Below are 17,665 nucleotides of genomic sequence, written 5' to 3' on the forward strand. Positions count from 1 at the left end.
TCAACGATGAAAACACATCGTTGTAGAGGAGAATAGGAGAAAGAAGAAGGTGTGTAAATGTTTGAGGAAATGAACCATATTTATATGGGAGGGGGATTAAAAAAATGTGGGGAAACCATCAATTCCGGTCAAAAAAACGTGTAGAAACACGTTTTTCAACTTGACCATCGTCCAAAACTTTTGAAAAACGTTTTCTTTGTGGTACAGACCACCGGACAAAAGCTTCTGGTGTAATCCGGAATGTATAATTCGGAATACACATATATTCTCGAATATATATTCCGGAAACATACGATGATGGGGTGAACAAAGGGAAACTTGAGACTTTGAGTATGGTGAAGGTTGGTTCGGATTTAAGAATCCAGATTTATTCAGCATTGGATTCTTTTGTGTGTCCCACATTGCACCGACAATTTTTTGTGGTCCACAACGCCCACATACCTCTCTATAAATAGGGGTCCCTATTTTCATTACAAGCAAACTACATCAGACAAAAAAACAAGGAATTCCCTGGCTTTGATCTGAACACCAAGTTAGCGGCAGTCTACTACAACGGTGGACACCACCCCATCTGTTTAGGATTCGAGACGATGTCACCCTCTCTGAGCTGAAGGATGAGATGGATCAAATCAACCGACAACTCAACCACAAAGACACGAGGAGGGTGGTCGGAGTTGAATATCGATGTCCATTGTCCGACTCAGCCGGATCTCTTCGCTTCAGCCGGATGAAACTCAAGAACGACGACGTGCGAACCATGTTCTCTTTCTTTGGTCAGCACAGTACAAGATGACCGATCGAGTTGGACGTTTCGTTGGTTAGATATGTTGAACAAATTCCGAAAAGTTTGCACCGGACCAGGAACTACGAAGAGATTCGGGCTCTGCTAGAGGGACAGAGGAGGAAGAAGTTAGTTTAGATGATCCGTGATAATGTGTTATGTTTTACTTAATCGCGTGTTTTATGTTGTTTTAATTATGTGTTAGTTATGTGTTGTTGAATTAAATTGTTGCATTATGTTTTAAATAATATATATATTATTTAAACTTTCATTATGTTTTAATTTACGTTAAATATGTTCATTTATTCGATAAAATAACCAAAGATATGCTTTTCGGATTACGAAATTCGAATTTGCCTAGGGCGTATGTGTGTTCTGGAAAACGAAATCCGGAATACCTCAGCATATGATTCTTTTGTATGGACCACATTGCACCAAGAGTCTATGTGGTCCACAACATCCAAGGACCTCTATAAATACATTCTTTTGTCTTATGTTGCTTCAGTATATGTTATGTACCTTTGTGCTATTTTTTCCAAGGCATTTGCAACGAAAACGATCCAAACAAAAGGGTCTGATGCAATTCGGACTTTAAAATCCGGACTAGCTTCATGCATTCCGGATTATAAAATCCGGAAACCCTCAGTAACAATTTGGCCGATGACGTTTCACCAAAGGTTATGCCGGTTAGTGGAGTTTTAATACGTTTTTTTGGACGGTTTTGAATGAAAAACACGTTTTCCTTGACTTCCAAATTACCTATGACTTGTTTTAGGCTATAAAAAGGTTTGGATCTTCAACATTTTCCTTCATTCTTCTTCACTCTCCTTTCTTACATTTTCTTTTTTTTAGTTTTTTAGGTAGATTTTAGGAGTGTTAGTGGTGTCATGGTCATTGTTGACCGCTCATGTGACCCCTGCAATTGCATTGCAGCTTATGCGGGGGTCGTATAACGGTCAACAGAGACCCTTGACATCAAAGAAAGACACAAAATATTCATATCGTATTTGTCCGGATTATATATTCTGGAAACACTAACAATCTGGTATGGATTACGTAATCCGGACCAGATATATTTATGGAATTTTTGCAAGGCGCGCGAGAAGGCAACAGGGTGGAAAAAGTAATAGTTGTAACGCCCTAGTTGTTATAATTAATTATTTTAATTTATGTGGAGTATATATATATTTATATATGATGTTTGGTGATTTATGCGGAGTATATGCTTATATTTATATATATATATATATATATATATATATATATATATATATATATATATATGTGTGTGTGTGTGATTTTGGATGATTTATGTGGTGAATTATTTTATTATATAGTTATTTAATAATAATTAGAATAAGTATGAAATATTAATTATTTTAGAGTTTGGGGAGTTATTTAATACTTATTAAAATTAATGGGGAGTTAAGTGAAAATATAGGGAGTTAAGTAATGGGAAGTTAGGAAAAGAAAGATTAGAAGCAGTTGTACGTAAGAACTGACAGTTTGGGAGAAAGGAGAGAAGAGCAAGTAGAACTCAAGGAACCTTTTGTGCTGTGCAATTTTCTGCAATTTCTAAGGTAAGGGTGAGGTTTACTTCAAGAATGTAGTTATTAAATTCTGATTTTGTATTTAACAGGTTTTGGTGAGGAATTGGGAATTTGGGGTTTTATGATAGAATGAGGATTTTGAAGTTGTAAGCATGTTTTTGATGTTAGAATTGGTTTCTGGTTGCATAGAACACTTAATTATGTATCTGTAAACTGATTTGGGGAGTGATTGGAAGAAAAATGGGATTTTTGGGTAAAACCAGTTTTCTGCCCGTACTGATGTTCATCGCTCGCCTCGCGAGTGAACAACATCATCACTCGCCTCGCGAGCAGTCCCACTCGCCATGGCGAGTAACCCATATCAAAACTTGATTTTTGAAAAGTTGTTATAAGATGTTTTGGGGATGGTTTAAGGTACCTAGATGATATTAATGATGAATGGTGAAAGTTTTAGGTTAAAAAGATGAATAGGGAACTTAGAATTTGGATTTGAGTGAGAAAATGACATTTTTCCCGAGAGCACCTGATTTTCACTCGCCTTGAGTTCGCCTTGAACTCGCCACGGCGAGCTAGTGTTATTGTGAACTTGCCATGGCGAGCAGATGTGCTCGCGAGGCGAGCTGCACAGTTCCTGAGAGTTGTTTAGCTAGCTTGAATAGTGGTGGTTGAATGTTGTTGTATTTGGGCATGGTTATATACAATTATGCATTATTTTGGTTGTGTGAATTGCTGGATCGATGATTATTGGTGATGGTTGAATGTATGTTATTTATTGAATCATACATATTATTATAGTGGAGTCACATGGAGTTGCATTGCATGGTCAGTTGTATGTAGATATACACAAGTAGGTCCATTGCATATGCATAAAACAGCGGTGAGGGCTTCGGTCTTGAAGTACTAGTTGCTCAACAGCGGTGAGGGCTTCAGTCCTGATGAATGCTTTAACCATTCAAAAGCGGTGAGGGCCTCGGTCCTGTTTGGTACCACATGCATATTGCATTTCATTAAGAAGTCTAAGATGGTGTCTTAGCAGTGGTCATGTCATGTGCACGAGTCTTGGTTGTTGATTTCATTTATTACCTGATGGATGATGTTGGTGTTGAATATGCATTTATATATATTCATTGTGATCATGGTGTATTGTTGATGTTTGTTGTTGCTTGTGACTTATATGTTTACAAGATAATGTGTTGTTGATTAGGGTGTTAGATTCAATTGATGATTTTAATATCTATATTTATTGTTGTGAATCTCACCCCTTCTGCTTGAAAATGTTGCCCTTCCTATGGGTAACTTGCAGGTGATCCTGAGTAGTTGGTGGTGGCTCAAGAGTCGTGTCTAGGGCTCTGATACGTGGGATGGGAACTGTCATTTATATTATTGTTGTTTTTCCTTTCCATGTATCAAATTTTGGAACTTGTTGCTGTGGCCCTTTGTTGGTCGACTTATTGTTGTTTAGGCCTTTAATGCCGCAGACTGTTGTTGAATTGAAAACTAATCCGCTGCTATGTTTTCATATTATATCAAGTGGTTTGATTAAATAGTTTTATTTTCTATTTAAGGACTTTTGAAATTGCAATGTAGCATACCCGTTTGGTGAATTACTCTGATGATTATTTGTTATTTAATTGCTTTTGGGTGACCGGGTGTTACAATAGTCATTTTTTGTTTTGTTCTCTACATTCGGTTATGCAATTATTGGGCTTTCTACAACAATTTGCAGGCCCATCACTATTTTCAGAGATAAAAATTCATGCACGACCAATCAGAACATTTAAAATCGTCACATCAAATAATGTTTTTAATTTACATGACAAATTAGAATGTTTTGATTGGTTGTGTGTGCAAAATTATCGTCAACCCATCTACCATTAAGGTCCGTTTGGTTCGAGAATTAGGAGGGGAGGGGATGGGAGATATTTTAATTAAAATCGTGTTTGGCTCGCAAGGGGAGGGGAGGGATTTTAAAATTATTTTAATGTTTTACCCTTAAACTTAATTAAATAAGGATAATAAAGTAACGAAATAATAACGATGTAATCGATTTACTCAACAACAAAAAATGATGTAATCGATAACAACATGATGTAGACAATGAAATAATAAATTAGCACTAGGGTTGTTACAAGTAGTAATAAAAGTTGTTAGTGTTATAAATATTAATAGTGGATGTCCAAATAGCAAATGTGTTATTGGGCCATACTACTAGGTTATTGGGCTTAGTTCATAAGCTACTCTATTTTCTTATAAATAGAGCTCATTTGTAACATTGGGATACACACATCAGTGAATAAGAATACTGCTCCTATTCTCTCTTCTCCTTCTCTCTATTATTATCATCTCTATTTACTTGTATTCATAACACGTTATTAGCACGCCCTAACCAATTAAAAAGCTGGTGCATAACTCTTCTTAATCTATTATAGTATCGATGATTATAGGCTATTATTACAATTCCATCAATTTGGAATCAAAGCCTTATAGATACTATTGCGGAAATTTGTTATTTTTACACGTATGATATGAACTTGTGTATGTGATATGTTTGTTTTCATTCTTATGCGTGGTGTGACTATTTGATTTGTTAATCCCATACGTGGGTTTCATTCTTGATTGTGCAAGTACCATTCGATTTGAAAAGAGCTTTGAACTTGACTCCACCTTGCGATGAAAACTCTTACAATGAGATTACATAAAATAATCAAATAATTAAAATGATGTTTTTTAATTGTTGAATTTCTGAAGAATCTAATTTTTATAATGAATTCCTGAAGAGTTCAGTTGTAATGAATTTATAAAGAATTCAATCATAATGTATCCACGAAGGATTGCACATATAAATTGGATTGCACATACAAAATTTCTGAATGAATTCCTGAAGAATTCTATACTAGTTCATCCTTAAAGGATCAATTAAAAATAAATTTTTTATGAATTTCTGATGAATTCAACAGTAAATGCATCCCTGAAGGATTGAACAAATATTTTATCAAATTCTTGAAGAACTTAAAAACCAAATTTTATTCTATGAGTCCTTGAGGAATCATCATTGAAGGATTCCACGTAATTGATTTGATCGTGAATAATATTAGCCTTGAATTCTTGAAGAATTCAATACAATATTAAGACCAAATAATCTCCGCTTGCGAGTGATTAGCATGTTAACGAAAAGTCGTAAAAAAATTGATTTTGGATTCAGTACATGAATTTGGCAATCAATTGATTTAAACTACAATTCAATGGATATTTTTCCACTAAACAAACTTGTTTGTTATCCGCTAACTATGAGAACAGCGATGTATTTGTTTAAAATGAAAGCATGACACAACGAATTCCATATAGATAGAGAATGACAGGTACAATTTTTTTAATATTAAAATTACATATGGTTTTGGTAGAAATCATGGATAGGAACAGTGTCATTCTTTCTTTCCGTGGATTTTTCCTCAAAATAGTATTATCCTTATGAGAATTAATTATACTCTTTATTCTTTAAATTAATAGGACATGTCGTCATACATGTGTTTCTTCTTGCATTTAAATAGCATCATTTGCTTTTCTATTAACAAATTAATAATGATGCAATCAAGTTCTTATAACAAAATAAGCGATTTTGATGGAACCAATTCAATTACGAAAAAAAGAAGTTATATGGAACTTAGTTAATATGGAACTTAGTTAACAAACTCAATTCAAATAAACATGATCAATCTGTTTAATTAATTTTCTGTTTTACTAATGAATGATCAATTTATTTTAAAGATTTGTGATATAGTTCTTGAAAAACTCAAAAATTTAAACATCCTTGAAGGAGTATTCAAAGTAATATTCTCAAACACCATCTACATTTTTGGTATAAATTCCTGAAGAATTAATAATGTAATATCAAGAATCCTTAAATGAATGCGAAAATTATGTTTATCTTTGATCATTGCTTAGAGAGATTTGTGACATTTTTTTTAGGAAATAAAAGATTTGTGACATAGTTCTTGAAGAGCTCACAAATTTAATATTCAAGCATCTCGTAGGATCGTTCAAAATTGCGGTATAGTTCTCGAAGAACTAATGCTAAAAATTCTTGAAGGATTATATGTATAAAAAATAAATAAATGTGTAATATAGTTCCTGAAGAATTAAGACTTTGATATAGATCATTTGGGACATGCTTCTTGAAGAAATAAAAGGATTGGTTGATGAAAGAATTGTTATTGGTTATCATTTATGATGATTTGATTGTGTGTTCTTGAAGAATTACACATTCAAAACATGATAAAAATTTATAAGATCTATTTGATATGAAAGAAAGAAAAAAGAAAGGGAAAATATGAAACACTATGTGTATTTCTATACCACTCGAATATGCTCCTGAAGTAGCAAATAAGTTAATATCTTCAAGAATATTTTGTATGATTAGTCACATTTGTAATTGAACAAAGAGTGTTTCTTGATTAAAATGGTGAAATGTCACATTGAATTTCATTCCCAGAAGTGAATGGCCCATACTATTTATTTTATATAACAGATGTTGTGGTTATAGTAATTTATTTAGCAGAGATTACTATTAATCTGATAAAGTCAAGGTCATAAAATTTCATTAGTATAAACTTAAATCAGTTGAAAAAAATAATAATCTTTGATCAAAGATTTTCTTGATACGATCATATTTCTGTTATATGTATTGAATCTTGCAAGATTGTTTATTTATTCTAAGACTTCTCTACATAAGACTTCTAGAAGGATTGAATTACAAGGTAAGCACAAATTCTTCTCTACATAATTCTTGAAAATATCTTCTATGAATTGACATTCTCTTATTGACTTCTAAATCATTCAAGATTATTATCTCATAAATATTACATGTTAGATATGTATATTTTCTTATGAAATAAATTTATTTGATCTTGATCTCACTTGTAATTTTCATTTTGGAGTGATCGAACTTTGAAAAGATTTTTTTTTAGTTGCCTAAATACAACCTTGAATGAAAAACTTTATAATTTATAAACTTTACTTGTTCGAGAAATTTGTGTGTAGTTTATTGATATATAACCATAGTAATGCAAAAGATAAATCAAGGTTTTAGAATGTTTATTATATAACTTCACTTGGATATACTATTTTCTTGTTCATTGTTGTTTTCAAATGGATTAGAACAAATGAATCATATGTTATTGTAAATCAGAAGTTTACAAATCATGTTTTAAATGCTCATTCTTGAGTGTATCAAACAACCACGAAAGGGTTGCTCAAATAATGATTTATCTTGATCATTTTTTATTTAGTTTTCGAAGAACTACATGATTAATGAAGGCTTCTGAAGAGCATGATTTTTTCTTTTGTTATTCGGTGAAATAATACTCTGAAGAAAATAAGTGTTGTGGAAAAGTTATTTTCCTCTGATTTGTATTACACTTATATTAGTGCAACGGAAGCACATATTATTGTAAACCAAAAGTTTACAAATTATATTAAGTTTGTAGTTGGCAATACCGGTTGGGTTATCCCGGATTCGTTATGATGCGAAAAATAAATAAATTTTAATGAATTTGTATTGAAGAGCCAGAAGATTCTTCAATAAAATACTTTTTGTGTCTTAACTATTTTTTTTTTCAAAGTAGAAAATTTGAGAATTTTGGTCTCTCAATATATGTAAATGCGTATAAGTTGATATTTGTGAATCAATACATCGAAAGTGTAGATGAACTAAATGACATGTATGGTTATTATTAACCCACAAACCAAAAGTTTGTGTGATTATCTTGTCAACAAATTTGACAAAGAGTTTATTTTCTGAACTTTTCAAAAAAAAAAACATTTGATAAGTATCATTTATCAATTGAAATTGATATTAAACAACTTGTAGCATATGCTCATAAAATGGACTTGAAGATCCATTCTTTAGACGTCTAAAGTTAATTGTATGATCTATACTTATGAGACCATACCTTCAAAATTCTACTTTGGAAATAACCAATATGTTGAAATATTGATTCGCATCAAGCCAACAAGTTACCATATGTAAGTCCTCCCCTTATTTTATAATTTATATTTTGATTAAGAACTTAATATTTCTCACATAAGTAAATTTTTGGATGTGTTGTGTCTATCACAATTACTCCAATATAATGCACTTAGATTGAATATGATAGAATATTGGGAAAATCTATTTGATATGAATCTTCATCTATTATAAATTGTATTGAGCCAACTTGTTTACAGCCTAGTAGGCTGATTAGTTTTCCCAATATTAGGGGGAGAGAATAAGCAGCTGAAAATGTGAACCTGAAATTCAAATGAATTATTTGAAACAAAATATTATTGTCTCATCTTGATCCTCAAAATATAACTCGTTTGCAAAGTTAAACAAATAAAATAAGCAGCTGCTAATGCTCCAATCGAAATAGATGTCCCTGTTGATTATTGCAAATGAGTCTCAACTGCGCATGAAGCGTGGTAGACCAATCAGTTCCACATATAAAATCCTCAAACAATAAAAGGAGCTAAAAATAAAGATAACCCAAATAAGGATGTGTAAACTCTAAAAGAGTCATATGACATTTGATTTTAAGTTCCAGAAGAACCGACCAGGTACCTGAGATGTATGAAAAATAAAGAGATCTCGATAAATGATGTCATGAATGGAATGAGGTGGAACAAAATTTAAAGTCAACGTTGACGATATTTTTGCTTATAACATAGCGCTATATGTGATGAGTGTTAACGAGGATCATGGATTAAAACATGAAATCAAACTCGCTTTGTAAAGTCGAACTTTTTGGACTTGTGGTCCGCACACTTGAAGATGTGAAGTTAATTAGATATATAAGATTTTTCGCGCGAAAGAGAATTACATTGATAAAATACACATGTAAAGAGTTTGATATGTTCACCGGAAGTGAGATGATATATGTCGAACGTTTATGTTTAAGAGACATATTTACCTGAAGTGAATTCAAGAACTTTTTCTTGCTTGATTAAGTTTAGTATTACATGAAAGGCTCAATTTATATGAAAGATGTGTTGCAATATAGTTGTATGACTCACGTGATAGTGATGAGTATATGAAACTCTCCGATAAAATTAATTTTCGTGAGATATTGAAGAAATGACATCATATGTCCATTCTAAATCTTTGAAAATGAATTTGTTATAATCATTTTAATGATGATGGTATAAATATTATTGAACTCCTGAAGAGATTCTAACATCTATTGATTATAGAAATATTTGAAATTAAATATGTTTCATGCACAAAGTTTGTTTGGATTTGCAAATTTATTATTTAATTGAGATTTTGTGCATCAAGAAACTTATATAACAAATGTATTTGATATGGACACATCTAGTTGACTGTGTACTATAATGATTGTGATGTCACTTGATATTAGTATAGATCATGTCCTCAAGAAAATGATAAACAACTTGAATTGGTCCTGAAGTACCATATCTTAGTTCAAACGAGAACATCAATGTATTTTGTTAATGATATTTATTGTGGTATTTTGGTTTGCCAATGTTAGTAAATACAGATATCAGAACAAAGGCAAGCATATATTTTGTATCTTAAAGAAGCAACATAATCAAGGAAGTGAAGAACACTCTTTTATCAAGGATGATGATTTTACAAGTACAAGAAACTTGTTGATTTCTTAAAGGGGGTCTTGCAACAACTCAATATGAAGAAACTTCTCAAGCACTACTAATTTGAAGAAGACTATGAAGATAAACCAGATATTTCAACAAAGTCGATGCAAGTAAACTTTTGAGTAACTAGAATAAATATTATTTGACTTTCTTCGTCTCATAGATGATTGTCTTTATGAGGGGGAGACATAAATGTGTTCTGCACTCTTTTTCCCTTAACCATGGTTTTGTCCCATTGGGTTTTCCTGGTAAGGTTTTTAACGAGGCAGATTATCATACACAAGATATTGCACTCTTTTTCCTTCACTAGAATTTTTCTCCTATTAGGTTTTTCTCTAGTAAGGTTTTAACGAGGCATATCGTCAATGGACATCCAAGGGGGAGTGTTATAAATATTAATAGTGGATGTCCAAATAGCAAATGTGTTATTGGGCCATACTACTAGGTTATTGGGCTTAGTTCATAAGCTACTCTATTTTCTTATAAATAGAGCTCATTTGTAACATTGGGATACACACATCAGTGAATAAGAATACTGCTCCTATTCTCTCTTCTCCTTCTCTCTATTATTATCATCTCTATTTACTTGTATTCATAACAGTTAGAACAAAAAGTTGTTATACGATAATATAACCTAATAGTAATAAAAAATTGTTACAAGATAATATAACCTATAACATATAACCTAATAATAATAATAATAATATAATAATAATAATAATAATAAAAGTTGTTTTAAGAATAATATAACATAATTATTGATTATAAGGATAATATTTAGATTTTAAATTAATCAAAGGATAATTTTGGCACTGCAATAAAATTTGTTCCTCTCTCCTTCTAAAAATTGAATCAAACACTTCAAATTAAAAATCTTCCATCCCCTACCCCCTTCAAAACTCTCGAACCAAAGAGACCCTTAAACTTATCTATTATAAAATAGTTTTTATATGATTTGCATAAATATTTCAACCAACATTTTTTTTAACAACAATTTTTTTATTAGTCATGAATATTTCAACTAACTACTACTACCTCCGTCCCTAATTATAAGATCCTTTTGAGAATTTTTTTTGTCCCTTTTTATAGGACACCTTTGTTATTTCCAACTACATTAATTATTTCTTTACATACATGCCCCTATTTATTATACATCTTTTTCTTCAATCAACAATAAATAACATGTTGAAAACATAAACCAACTCTATATCGTAAAGGATAAAATTGTCAAAACAATAGTAATTACAAACATATTTAATACAAATATCCATTATCTTAATTCCCGTTATTTTTTCAAAAGGGTCCTATAATTAGGGAAGGAGGTATGATATTTTATTAGTAAAAAAACTAACTGTTTTTTTTTTTTAGGAAAAAAAACTAACTTTATATTTCTAATAAATTTTTTAATTAGAAATTCATCTTATCCACTAAATGTTTCATGTAAATTTTTTAATTAATTTCTAATAAATTTTAGGTAGAACCAATTAATATCTAACTTAGGGTTCCCTTTAAAAAAAAATTAACTTAGGGCTCGTTTGTTACATATTAAAATAAAAGTGATTTTTACATCAAATAATTTAGAGATTATATTTTAGAGATTTTATGATTATGATGCATAATCTATTTTGCATTTGTTTACCGTGATAAAAATCACTTTTTTTAAACAAATAATTTAGTTTGTGTAGGTACAACTATATAAAAGGAATTTTTTGTTACAAAATTAGTTTAATCTTTTAAAACATATTTTCTCTTCCCTCTAAGAAAGATATATTTTTTGATAGACTACTTATAACAGCTTCTCATTTGAAGCTGTTTTTAGATTTTATTTTTTAAATTCTAATTTTTTTTTTAAAACTGTAACAAATTAATGTAAAACTCTTAAATTTCTCTTGATCTTAGCCTCAATCAGGTAGTATTCGAAACTGATTGTCAACTAGTTATGAATGTGTCCTTGGTAATAGCTCCTATCTGAACGAGTTAAGAATTTTACTCTCTAATTGTAGGACTTTGTATTTTCTAATTCTAGTTATTCTCTAATTTATGTTAGGAGACAAGCTAATAGAGCCGCTCATAATCTTGATCGAGCATCTATATTACATGTAGTCTCATTACTTTCTATTGTCCTCCATATTACATTTACTCTATTATTGTGGATGAAATGAGACGAATTATCTTCCCCTAAAAAAATGTTATATAAAAATGTTTTTTTTTTTGTGCTTACAATCCTATTATTAAGCGAAGAGATCTTAATAATTTAGAGTTCAGGTCAGATAATTTAATTCTAATAAATTTTTTTTATACCCAACATCAAACTCAAATTGTTCCGAACAATCCATCCCTATTTTCCTCTTCACTTCGAAGTTGGAACAGGTCCTCTTCCGCCACAGACATTTTCCATTAAGCCACTTTCAGGTAACACTGCTTCTTTTCTCTCAATTCATTTCTCCTCTTTTTCCTTCTTCCTCTTACATCTAATTGCTTTGCATACCCCCCTTAACCATTATTACTAACAAAAACACTCTCAATTTCATCTCCTTCTTCCACTTAATTTCACTCTAATTCAGATTCACACCATTTCCTTTTCCACAATGCGAACAACAAGAACTTCAATCTCTTCATGTTATCTCCGTCTCAAAAACCATAACAACCTAACCTCTAACCTTCACTTCTCCTCTAACGCCGTTAACAGCAACCCAACAAACACAAGAACCCATCTCTTAAACACCATAAGAACCCTCACAAACGTTAACACCGCCGTCACATTCTTTCACCAAATGCTCACACTCAAACCTCTCCCTAACATCAAAGACTTCAATCTTTTATTCACATTCATAACCAAAACCAAAAACTACACAACAACAATTTCACTAATCAAACACGCGCATTCGTTTAACATCAACGCCGATACTTACACGCTCAACATTGTAATTAACTGTCTTTGTCATCTGGGCCATACTAAATTCGCATTCTCTGTTTTGAGCCAGATGTTTAAAACAGGGTTAAAGCCGACAGTGGTGACTTTGAACACGATTGTTAATGGGCTTTGTGTTGAAGGTAATGTTGCACGAGCGGTTTGTTTAACCCGCGAAATGGAGAATGCGGGTTATGAACCAAATGGTTACACATTTGGTGCGTTGGTTAATGGTTTGTGTAAAATTGGGGATATGGTTAGTGCTGTTGGTTGTATTAGGGATATGGTTGAGAGAAACTATGAACCGAATGTTGTTGTTTATAATGCAATTATGGATGGTTTTTGTAAAGGAGGGTTTGTTTCGGAGGCTTTGAGTTTGTTTGCGGAAATGAATGAAAAAGGTGTTAAGGGTAGTTTGGTTACTTATAATTGTTTGATTCAAGGGGTTTGTAGCATTGGTGAATGGAAAAAAGCGTATTTTTTGTTGAATGAGATGATGGAAAAGGGCGTAATGCCTGATGTTCAAACTTTTACGATTTTGGTGGATGGTTTTTGTAAAGAAGGGTTGATTTTGGAGGCTAAAAGTGTGATTAGTTTTATGGTGCAAATGGGTGTGGAACCTAATGTTGTGACTTATAATTCATTGATTGGTGGTTATTGTTTGATGAATGAAATAGATGAAGCTATAAAAGTATTTCGTTTGATGGTTTTGAAGAAGTGTTTGCCTAGTGTTGTGACTTATAATTCACTGATTCATGGTTGGTGTAAGGTTAAAGATGTTGATAAAGCTATGTGTTTGTTGAATGAAATGGTTAATGAAGGTTTGTATCCTGATGTTGTGACTTGGACAACACTTGTTAGTGGGTTTTGTGAGGTTGGTAAACCTTTGGCTGCTAAAGAATTGTTCTTTACAATGAAGCAATATGGTATGGTTCCGACTCTTTTGACCTGTGCTGTTGTTTTGGATGGTTTAATTAAATGTCATTTTCGTTTTGAGGCGATGTTGTTGTTTAGGGCTTTGGAGGAAAGTGATTTAGATCTTGATATTGTGATTTATAATGTTATGATTGATGGTTTGTGTAAAGATGGAAAGTTGAATGATGCAAGGAAGGTTCTTGCACGTTTACTGGTTAAAGGGTTAAGATTCGATTCGTATACGTTTAATATCATGATTGGAGGTTTATGTAGAAAAGGGTTGTTGGATGATGCTGAAGACTTGCTTATGAAGATGGAAGAAAATGGATGTCAACCTAATAAATGTTCTTATAATATCTTTGTCCAAGGATTGCTGCGAAAACGTGATGTTCTAAGGTCGAAAAAATACCTTCAAATAATGAAAAACAAAGGGTTTGCAGTGGATGCTACTACCACAGAGTTGCTTATAAGCATTTACTCAGATGATAAAGAAAGCGACACATTTCAAGAGTTGATGCAGAACTGAGGTTCGTCTGAATTTTTCATATCATGTTTTGAGAGCCTTAATGATGAAATGGTATGCTGTAAAGGACAAGGGCGAGCACATTATGATGTTCGTATATGAAAATCCAAACTGGATTATGACAATGATGGTGTTCTAAACGTTAACAGATCGAAGAGTTCAGAGCCGCAGCTTTTTTTTTTGCCAAGATATTAGTACAATTCAATGCAATCAAAATGAAGGTCTTGCTTTGGCTTGATTGCAATTACATGAGTCTGGATGATATATAAATGTTTGTCTGATGTTCATACAAGGGAAGGTATGTTTCACATGACCTAGTCAAACAATATTTACCGTTTTCAAGTTTACCTTCTGGTATGTTAAAGTTACCTTTTGCGATTTGCAGTATGAAACATGCGTGGATAAGTTTGTTGCTCATGATTTAGAAATTATTGCTTGAAGTTCTGTTATAAAACATTTTCTTGCCTAAACCTCTCATCTCCCCTCTTTGCTTTGCAATGAGGTTAAGATTTAAGAAGAAAGAGGGTAAAAAAGTGCATTGTTCCTTAATTCTTATTGCTTTTTGCTGTAACTTTAGAATAGGGAATCATGTGTTTTGGCCATTATTGTCAAATAGGATAATAGCGCTATAGCATAGCGGGTTTTGATGAATTCGCAATGAAAACTGCAACATTATCCTAGTTTCGCTAATAGGGCAATAACATCTGCTATTCCATTTTCTGCTAGCGAGATGTAGAACTGTTTGGATGAAAAAATTACAAGAGCTTATGAGCTCCCCTTACAAGCTTATCAATTTGGGCCTATGAATTTTGGACACAGAGCGGAAACACGGAACCGGTTCATTTTGCAAAACTCAATTCTCTCACCAGGGTTCTATCTTCGTTCTTTTCTTCTACCTCTTCTTGAACCAGAAACAACGCTACATATCCGTTCTCTTCGACCTCTTCCTCTTAGTTCTCTTTGCTTGTTGTGCTATCTTCGTCTTCTTCATTCTCTGTAACTCAGGTACGCTAGGGTTTCTGAGTTTTTTGCTGTTGTTCCTTGTTGTGATTTTTACAGCCAATATTTGCTTATTCATGTTGACTTTCATTGCAATTGTTCCTGATTTGGTTGCTTGTTTCTCTGATTTTCTATTGATTTGATGCTGTATATCATTAGGCTTGGCTATTCAATTAGTTAGCTGAATTTAAGTATCAGATTGCTTATAACTTAGACAAATAGATGTAGAACTTAGACAAAGAGATAGATAGATGTCGCTAATGTTAGCCTTGTTCTGTACGTCCCAAATTTTAGATTGATTATGGTTTTGCTTTGGTTTTGTTTCAGATTTATTCACTAATGCAGAACTTGCAATTGCTATAAACCTCTACTTAGCTCTACTCTTCAGCATACCTTTTGCTGAAGTCGTAAGGTATTTGTTTACTTGGTTGTATAATAGGTGACAGTAGATGAAAGAGGGTATGACAGACCTTTAATTTCGAACTTGGTTGGATTGAAATAGATGAAACTTTTGAATTTATATATAACTTTTCAATTATAATCTTTTTATTATAATTTTTCAGGATTAATAAAACAATCTCATTGCTATTTTCAAAATCAAACCGGAAGTTCTTACTACCAAATCGGAACACATAATGTGATAGAGCAGAAACAGTAATAGAAGGAAAAATAAAAAGAGACTAGATGAAATAGTGAGTTTATTGATAGAAAATTCAGATGAGAGATGACTCTCTACAACTGACCCAGAGTCCTATGACTCCTCAGAGAATATTTCTCTGTCCTCTCTTCTAACAGAATGTTTGCCTTGTTTACTTGCTCACTGCTTATAACCTCTCCCATAACAAACTGCCAGCTAAACATTTCCCTTAACGGTATCCTTCTCTCCCCTCTTTTTCTTCCTCTCATACACTCTCCAAACTGTGGGCCTAGAATTCATAGGTGAGACCAACATAGCCTCATTTGGCCCAAGGGTAATTGGTGTCCTATCATAATGAGTGTGACCTGATTAATTGATGTACCCATGTTACTGCGGTATCGATTGAGCTTCATAGTAGTCAATATTGTCAAGAGTTGTTTGAAATGTCGTTTTTGTCACTAGTAGGTGTTGTTGCTTTTTCCTATCCTATTGTGCTTGATGTTGCTGCATATTCTTAAGGTTGTGGCTCCAATTGAAAGTAAATCAAATCTAGCTCCTCTGTATATATATGTTTGATAAAATGAAGAATGCCGCAATTTGAAAACAATTTTGTTTTCAAGCCTATGATTTTGATCATTAGTTTGTTTATTTCTGTTTGAGTGGGCGGGGAAGTTGGTGTTCATGGATTTTCAGTTAAGATTCTTGACAAAGGGCACTGCTTTTTTGTAGTTTCTTGGTTTCCACTAGACTTCCTATTCAGTATAGTTCTGATTTCTGGACCTAAATTTATAGAAACATTTGACAATTCTTTGTGATATTTAGCATAACAATTTGTGTGACTTGTGACTTCTTTAAGTTTAACAATTCTGTGATGTTTGTACAAGAGAACATGCTTTTATAGATTTACTGATGCATATTATCAATCTTTGCTTTTTCTCTCCTTTACTAATGACATTAATCTTGCTATGCATTATAATCTGATATGACAAACTTTAAGCCCTTAATTCTCTTTCACTTATTTTAATCTGATATGACAAACTTTAAGGCCTTAATCTGATATGACATTAATCATGTTGCATGTGCTTGTAACAGGTACCTGTAACTGTTGACCTAACATAACCATTTTGACTTTTGTTTAGCAAAATTGCATGTTTTATTTTATGAGGCATACTTCGGCCTAAACTGTTAAAAATGCATTTTCACTAGAAAGTAATAGAAGTAAAATTTCAACCTTTTCAATATTTAGTAAATCAAATTTATTATATGTAAGGAATATCCTGAAGTTGCAATGTTCAAAGACAGGGAGAATATGTGCCGGAGCCGGAGATCCTTTTTAAGGATACTATGGCATCCAGCCATGGTAAATGGGCATGGTCTATAGACCTAGAAATAAGGACTGAAGCAACTGGTGAAGATTATGGTGAGCATGTTGAGGAGTTAGTAGGGCAAGGTGAAGAGGTATCAAGTTCTTCTATTCAAAAGCCAAAAAGTAAAAAGGGTTGAAATTGATAACAAGAAAGGAGGTGCTGGTTCTCAAATGTGTGATCAATTTGATTGTATAGTTTAAAGTTTAAATAGTGAAAATACTTTTAATAGTGATAAAGCTGTTAATGTTTCTACAATTCTTTATTGTTTGGAGATGTTTAAACAATTGCCAGGGTTGGAGTATGAAATTGATACCCACCTTTTTAATATTTTAGAC

The 17,665-nt window shown here is 32.3% G+C and overlaps 2 protein-coding genes across 3 annotated transcripts; both read left to right on the forward strand.

Moving 5' to 3' along the window:
• Positions 1–12,263: 12,263 nt before the first annotated feature.
• Positions 12,264–17,657, forward strand: LOC120575757 (putative pentatricopeptide repeat-containing protein At1g12700, mitochondrial). Its single transcript, XM_039831174.1, has 2 exons — positions 12,264–12,390; positions 12,963–17,657. Exon 2 carries the CDS (start codon positions 12,963–12,965, stop codon positions 14,328–14,330), a length of 1,368 nt encoding a protein of 455 aa, XP_039687108.1. The 5' UTR covers positions 12,264–12,390; the 3' UTR covers positions 14,331–17,657.
• LOC25489033 (uncharacterized) lies at positions 14,489–17,657 on the forward strand. Of its 2 annotated transcripts, none has more exons than XM_039831175.1 (4): positions 14,489–14,625; positions 15,147–15,332; positions 15,654–15,738; positions 17,262–17,657. In XM_039831175.1, the coding sequence occupies exons 1-4, from the start codon at positions 14,586–14,588 to the stop codon at positions 17,464–17,466; spliced, it is 516 nt and encodes a 171-aa protein (XP_039687109.1). In that variant the 5' UTR covers positions 14,489–14,585; the 3' UTR covers positions 17,467–17,657. The 2 variants fall into 2 exon arrangements, with proteins under 2 accessions (XP_039687109.1, XP_039687110.1); XM_039831176.1 differs by having other exon boundaries at positions 17,266–17,657.
• Positions 17,658–17,665: the final 8 nt, after the last annotated feature.

The sequence above is a fragment of the Medicago truncatula genome, chromosome 3, assembly GCF_003473485.1.
Source record: "Medicago truncatula cultivar Jemalong A17 chromosome 3, MtrunA17r5.0-ANR, whole genome shotgun sequence".
In the NCBI taxonomy this organism is placed as follows: Eukaryota; Viridiplantae; Streptophyta; class Magnoliopsida; order Fabales; family Fabaceae; genus Medicago; species Medicago truncatula.